The sequence below is a fragment of the Triticum aestivum genome, chromosome 7A (genome assembly GCF_018294505.1).
Source record: "Triticum aestivum cultivar Chinese Spring chromosome 7A, IWGSC CS RefSeq v2.1, whole genome shotgun sequence".
NCBI classification, from domain to species: domain Eukaryota; kingdom Viridiplantae; phylum Streptophyta; class Magnoliopsida; order Poales; family Poaceae; genus Triticum; species Triticum aestivum.
Window position 1 is genome coordinate 607032104 of NC_057812.1, and position 7429 is coordinate 607039532.

The window sequence follows — 7429 nt, forward strand, 5'->3', positions numbered from 1 at the left end:
CATGAACCTGCTTCACCAATTGTGCCAAGTATTGAGTAACATGTTCCCATGTGATCTTTGTGCCCTCCTCGCTAAACTTAACAAAATGTGGGATTTTATATCTGGGAGGGCATTGAATTGTGTCAAAGTACTGAGGATATGACTTTTGGTAAACCCGGTTCCTTGCTTCCTCAATTGCGTAATTTTCTTGAAACATCTTAGTTATATCCTCCCTAAGATTAGCTAGAAGATCGTTCATAGATGATGATGATGCTTGCTGCAATGGCATAGGCGGGACATAAATTACTAGTTTCAGGGGCTACTTGTGGTGCGTATGCCAAGCCGTAATTCGGCAATGACCAAACATGTTTGCACCTATAGGTAGGGTTTGGTTCGACATTGCCATAGAAACTCAACATACTCATGATAATATTAATAGGTGTAGCTAGAATAAAAAGTTAACAATGTGAGACACATTGATGATTGAGTAGATACACCAACATTACCGTTAGATGATTGAAGCCTATTTTTTCGAGAATTTGCATTTTCCATGAAAGCTTGGTATAAAAAATTACTATTTTGAGTAACACGACTATTGATTTCAACTAATTGATCGGGAGAGAAGGAGCTACTCACAAAGGGTTTAACATGTTCGTCGTGGAGAGAAGGGAATGTGGTGTCCCCAATATGAATGATGTTGCTTCGATGATCCTTCTTGAATTTTGCGAGCCTGCAATTCCTTCTCTTCATATGACTTCTTGTATGTCGCATAAGTTTGGTGAAGATCCTCCAATAAGTCCTCAAGACTAGGCTCGATGATTCTATAGACACTAACCTCTGCGGGGTTGGGAAGCTTTCGTCATTGGCCATGATGTATAATGACGATTCTTGATCTTTATTTTCCATGGAGTAGCAAAATAGTGTGTTCACACACGAACACCATGTACCTCCAACCTCGAGCGCGGAACGTAATACCTGTTGCCGGAGGAGCCTCACCGAGACCACGACACATAAAGACACATCGGTGAGAACTTTTGGGAACCTGAAACCCCACAAGCCTGGGAGGAACCATGTTGACTGCCCCTAAATTCTCGGAATTCTCTCCTCTCCAACACGAAGAACAACGAAGGCCGAGGGATAAAAAGCGAGGGGAAGATAAAAAAGTAGATGAGAAAATAGTAGACGCAATTGACGATTGTTTGTTGTTCAACTGGTGCTCACATCTCATCAATATATGAGGCAGATAGACTTCCCATACAAGCAAATGACTCAAAATCCTGTCTAGCAAGTAAAGAACCATGGCCTGATTCAAACAATAAAACGTGCACGCCCTAGGCCATCTCCAATGCTGACCTCAAACCACCCGCAACCATCTGGACCGCGTGATCTGGACGTGTTGTGCCATCCAATGCAGGTATGTATCGGTCCGTTCAACGGTCCGGGCGCACTTTTCCCGCAAACCAGAGACAAAATAGAGGGTCTTGTGGACGTGCGGACCTCTACCATGTCCGCTTTTGACCGCCCTGGCCCACCATCAACTCCAACCGGCGTCCACATGCGTTCTTGCCTGGCGCCAGCTGCCTGCATTCATGCCAATATAGAGTGGCCGCTCTGCATTGATGCTGACGTTGAATAGACGTGACCTCTCCTTGCCATCATTGAAGCGGCGCGCCGGCCAAGAGAGCATCGCCCACTGTAGGTCCGGTTGAACACGCCTCCTCGCCGCATTCAAACGACTACAAACTGCTCGCCTTCCTCCATTAATCCCACGTGTGTGCCGAGAAACCTCCTCCGGCCACACGTCCGTTTGCGAGCCACTCATCATTAACAGAACGCCGGTTGGCTCCGGCCGTCCACTTGCTATTTAAATGATGCCAAACGCTGGGCAAAATTCACACAACACTTTGCTCCCATCTTTTCATTGCATCATTTTCTCCACAATTTCCATGGCATTGGATGAGCAGGAAGAGGAGTTCTCCGGCATAAAAGCCGGCTGGATGACCTGTTGAGCCCGCCAGATACGAGCCAGACAACTGTCTGCTCCACCTCCCTCGACGCTCTAGGCCATTGCAGCCCAGCTCGCGGATGCGGAAGCTCCAAGCATGCGCGTCATTCAGCAACCCGGGGGAGCATGACATCACTGGCATTGTGGCTGTCGTGGACGATGCCGTGTCGTACTGCCACTCCCATGCCCGCGACCGCGGTATCTGCCATCAATGTTCGCGTAACCACGCCCTGCCGACGGAGAAAGAAGCCGGCTTCGCGGAGATCGATGAGGCGGCGGCCAGCACATCCGCGTCCGCCGCCATCATGGAGGAGAAGTAGAATATGGGAGGTCGCGCCGCTTGGGTCCCATGAAGGCCACCGCCGAGGCGACACCAACATACACAACTGGTGTCTTCCCTGGTCGCAGGCCACCGTCATCCCTCCGTCCCAAAACCAACCTTGATCCCTACTTCACGGAAGCGGAGGGAACCTTTCCCCTCCGGCTAAAGCATACCCGGCGGTGCCACTCAGATGAGCGGCCCTGCCAAACATGGGGAAGCGAGCCGCCCTTTGCGCTGAAGCATATACCTCTGAAGCTCATGCCAGTCTGATGTGCGGGCTGCCGAACATGGGGAACGCAATGGAGATCCGTTGTGGCCGACCATAAACTAGTCAAGGGTACCCATGTCGTGGGAATGGATAGCCGTCGGCGCTGACCGTAGACTAATTTTACCTTAGTCCAGTATAGCTTTTAGTCAATAAAATATCCAAAATGTAATGAATTTGGTTTGGTTTATATGAAATCCGCCGTGTTTGCATGGATTTTATCCATTTAGTTCAAACAATGGTTAAAATGTATGCCGGACAATGTTGGATATCCGACACTCGTATCCGTGTCTGCGGACTGGTCCCTGTCCGTGACCAGATGCGGAAGAGAATTTACGGGTGAGCGTTAAAGATGTAGGTCAAACGTGGGTCGAGCTCTTCGACTGTTATCCGAGCGAGGGATGCATCGTTAGCTCGGAATATCAACCTCATTTTTGCAACCTTCTGTCCTTGATCATGACTCGGCTCTACAGCTTGCATACAACTTTGGATTGAGAATGCGAGATGATCAGAAAGCAAAAGATGTTCGTCCTAACGAGACCAAGGACTTTCATCGTTCAGCACGTGTTCATCTGAGACCATTTCGATTAAATTTATTGCTATGTCAAAATCAACTCACATAGCTACTCGCAAAAATAAATAAATTCAACTCACATAGCTGAATACTACCCCGTCACGGTTTAGAAGGCGTGCTTAGAAATTCTTTGGGACCTATGTGGTTATTCATTGGTTGTGAGATGTGCTAAAAAATAGCATTCACACTACATATCGGAGTACTAATTAGCTACTAAAAATAAATGCAACGCGCCTAAATCTTGTCTATTATGAAAATGCATATAAATTTAATTGTGCCTTCTAATCTATGACGGAGGGAGTAAAAGGTTTTCACCTCGATGAGGCACAGATCGGCGGCCTGCTTCCAGATCCATATCATTGCATCCAAGTCTCAACACACGCAAACCGCATGCTGAAAAAGACCTCCTCTACTCCAGCGCCCGCCTTTTAACACCCCCGTGCGCTTTAATTCGTTCGCTTTCGAAGCCCACCATCCCATTCCCACCCAATTCTTCCCTTCATTGCCTCCCACAATTGGCTTCTCGCCGCGCCCTCTTTCCCCCTCCCCTCCCCCGCCTCGCCCACTGCCCCCTCGATCCAGCGCGGGAGCACCAGATGGATCGGCCGGCGCCGGACCAGCGGCCCACGCTCTTCTCGCCGTACCAGATGCGCCGCTTCAGCCTCGCCCACCGGTGAGCCGCCGCCCCCTTCAACCCGCGCCGAAAATTCTGCCGCCTCTGGTCTTCGCTCACCCGTTCGATTCTGGCGACCATTTCCGCGTGCAGGGTGGTGCTGGCGCCGATGACGAGGTGCAGGGCCATCGGCGGGCTGCCGGGGCCGGCGCTGGCGGAGTACTACGCGCAGCGGGCCACCCAGGGAGGCCTGCTCATCTCCGAGGGCACCGTCGTCTCGCCGGCCGGGCCGGGGTAATCTCGTCACTTCCTACCTCTCTCGCTCCGCTCCCATGGTCCGCACATGGTCGATGCTCCTGTTCGGACTAGTTTACTGTCCCTGTTTCAGAATCCGCGCTCGTCGTACTGTCGTTTGCCTGGGTCTTGGATTTGTTTAGTAGCAGCGCTGCGTGCGCATTGCTATGATTAATATTCCTGCTAGATCTGAGTATCTGGCAGAATGATTCTCTTAAAGGTGGTTGTTAGGCCACTTTGTCGTCGGATATTTGGTTAGAGTACTAGCTTTGATTTCCATATTTCTATTGATAGGTGGTGGTTGAGTGACGAGCACCGAGAACCTACCTTGCTTCATAGTTTAAGTACAGTAACGTGTGGCATATGTTCGGCTTGTGATTTAGGTCCCTGATCTTGGGAATCGGAGTAAGGTCCTTAAACTTGTACTACAAGTGTGTCAATTGAGGTTCATGCCATATTTAATTAGCAACTAATTATCCTGTTGCGCTTTGACAATAGTGTACCCACAGTCTGACCATGAGATTGAATATCCATCAGAAGCCTTTTCCTGACTCCATGCCCTTTTCAAGTGGAGTTGCAGAGTATGAATAGGGAAATGATCATAGATGGCAACACCCACAGTATGATTTATAATGAGAGAGGTGCACTGGATTCGCAAGTAATTTTAGTGTTTTTTCTAGATAGCTCAACTGCTCAAGTACTTAATTTTTCGCAATCATGAAAAACAAAAGGTGTCCTGTCAGCTGCTCAAGCTAACAAGTAACAAAAATAAAAGGGACCAGTAGTCAGGTCCCTTAACCAAATGCTTCACATCTATTGTGTATGATCATGCTATAGATATTTGGAAACTGGAGAGATACATCTTCTGTAAAAATGAGCTGGATCCTGGATTCCATGAAAATCATGTGCTCTCTGAATGAAACAGTAAACTATAGGGGAGACCTACTTATACAACCATGCGCATTCTGTTTTGAGAAAAACATCTGGGAGTCCTTGATTGCATTTACCTGATATATAAATGAATTCTTACATCAAACTAAGTGGTATTGCCTTTTCGAGAAAAAAAAACTAAGTGGTATTTGCAACATAGAAGGAGAAATTTACATATTGAACAAGGGTCAGTGGGGGGTCACTGTTCACCAAAGTTTTTAATTTGCATCTTTTGTACAAAATTAAATTTAATCTTGTAGTTTCTGTGTAAATTTTTAAACTTCCACACACGAATTTTCTCTCTTTTCAAACAATATGCCATTTTCTTGAGATATTTACTGTAATTTTGTCTAGTAGAGGTTCTTCTGATTCTCACACTTGATGAACATATAGCAAGTTTATGTTAATTTTCTACCGCCAATTCAGAAGATTAACTAATAAAACATCGTTGGATAGGTTTCCTCACGTCCCTGGAATATACAATCAGGAGCAGATAGATGGATGGAAAAAGGTGGTGGATGCTGTTCATGCTAAGGGAGGCATCTTTTTCTGTCAATTATGGCACGTAGGCAGAGCTTCTCACCAAGGTATGTATTTATGTGTGTAATGATAACTCGTTTCTTTGAAATCCGTGACAGGTTTACTAAACGCAATCGCCCTTGATTATCAGTTGCCCTTGAGGATATATCTTTGCATCCACTTTTGTTGTTTCTTTAGACTCCGGGACAAGATTGATTCATAGTTTTCTCTATCTGGATTTATACATATCGAAATTGTGAAAAATATAGAAGACCGCAAACGTCATAACTCTTGTGTTCTCGAAAAATTCATGACTTTGACTTTATGTTGGAAATCTGAACTGCTAGTTCTTTCATCAGATTTGAGCATGAACAGCATGTAAACGTATCATGTTTTGTCTCCAATGTTGACTAATATTCTTTTATCCACCAGTATACCAGCCGGACGGTGCTGCTCCAATATCCTCAACTGATAAGCCGATATCAGCAAGGTGGAAGATATTGCTGCCTGATGGTTCATACGGAACGTATCCCACGCCAAGCCGCCTTGCGACATCGGAAATACCAGACATAGTCGAGCAATATCGCCAAGCTGCCATAAACGCCATCAAAGCAGGTAAACGGCACGCTTGAATTCACAAACCTTTGCATCCAACCATATAAACCTATGCGAGCGGAAACACACTGTGTATATAGTAAGCTGATATAGAGATGAACTGCGTTCCCAGGTTTCGATGGCATCGAGATCCACGGCGCTCATGGCTACATCATCGATCAGTTCCTCAAGGATGGCATCAACGACCGCACCGACGAGTATGGCGGATCGCTCACCAACCGTTGCAAGTTTCTACTCGAGGTGACCCGAGCCGTGGTATCCGCCATCAGAGCAGAGCGAACTGCGGTGAGGGTGTCACCGGCCATCGACCACCTTGACGCCTATGACTCGAACCCAATGCAGCTAGGCATGGCCGTCGTCGAACGGCTCAACGCTCTCCAGCAGGAAGCCGGGCAGCTCGCCTACCTCCACGTGACACAGCCAAGGTACGCGGCCTACGGGCAGACAGAGTCGGGCCCGCATGGCAGCGCCGAGGAGGAGAGCCGGCTGATGCGCACCCTGCGGGGCGCGTACCGTGGCACGTTCATGTGCAGCGGCGGCTACACGCGGGAGCTCGGGCTGGAGGCGGTGGAGAGCGGCGACGCCGACCTGGTGTCGTTCGGGCGGCTGTTCATTTCGAACCCGGACCTGGTCGAGCGGCTCAGGCTCAACGCCGGCCTCAACAAGTACGTGAGGAAGACGTTCTACACCCCTGACCCCGTCGTGGGCTACACCGACTACCCGTTCCTCGGCAAGCCTAAATCGCGCATGTAGTGTGTACAAGGTTAGTGATCGGAGATGGGATTTATTGTTAAGTGTATTTGGGGGAATAAGGTCATATACGCGCATGTAGTGTACACGAATTAGTGATCGGAGAACAGAGATGGGTTTGTGAAATGTATTTGAAGAAAATAAAGTAATATACGTGACTGTAATTAATTAGGCGATGATAGGCGCCGGTGCTCCGGTCCAAACATTCCGATGGTCTGCTGCTAGCCACCCGATTTAGAAAATGAGAACCGTGAGATCTCAGCCATATGTCTTCCTCCCTTCCCATCTTCCTTCTCACTCCCGCGGGCATAGAAAACAGAAAAAACAAAAAAAAGGGATTCACACGCTCCCTGCAGGCACACCACCACCCCCTCCTGGTCGTCGTTGTGGCCGTGCCCGACGATCTGCGGCGAGGTCCCGCCCTTGTCTACTGAGATTGCATCACAACCATCATTGATTTTAGGCGTGATTCACCATGGACGCAACTCTAAAAAACGGTCAGATCCAGCGCGCAGGGGCCATCATTGCTACATCCCCAGCGTAGCCATGCCTCTGGCTCGCCG

The 7429-nt window shown here is 48.3% G+C and overlaps 1 protein-coding gene across 1 annotated transcript; it reads left to right on the forward strand.

The window, feature by feature from the left end:
* The first annotated feature begins 3570 nt into the window (after positions 1-3570).
* LOC123148574 (12-oxophytodienoate reductase 7) lies at positions 3571-7034 on the forward strand. The gene is made up of 5 exons (XM_044568010.1): positions 3571-3818; positions 3912-4052; positions 5439-5569; positions 5934-6116; positions 6229-7034. Exons 1-5 carry the CDS (start codon positions 3742-3744, stop codon positions 6867-6869), a joined length of 1173 nt encoding a protein of 390 aa, XP_044423945.1. The 5' UTR covers positions 3571-3741; the 3' UTR covers positions 6870-7034.
* The last annotated feature ends 395 nt before the right edge of the window (positions 7035-7429 follow it).

What these genes read in the sequence shown, in the direction of transcription:
- LOC123148574 (XM_044568010.1), top strand. Translation starts at nt 3,742, where the DNA reads ATGGATCGGCCGGCGCCGGACCAGCGGCCCACGCTCTTCTCGCCGTAC. An exon ending in GTCTCGCCGGCCGGGCCGGG is followed by an intron (nt 4,053 to 5,438) that starts GTAATCTCGTCA and finishes ATCGTTGGATAG; the next exon opens with GTTTCCTCACGTCCCTGGAA. An exon ending in AGGCAGAGCTTCTCACCAAG is followed by an intron (nt 5,570 to 5,933) that starts GTATGTATTTAT and finishes TTTATCCACCAG; the next exon opens with TATACCAGCCGGACGGTGCT.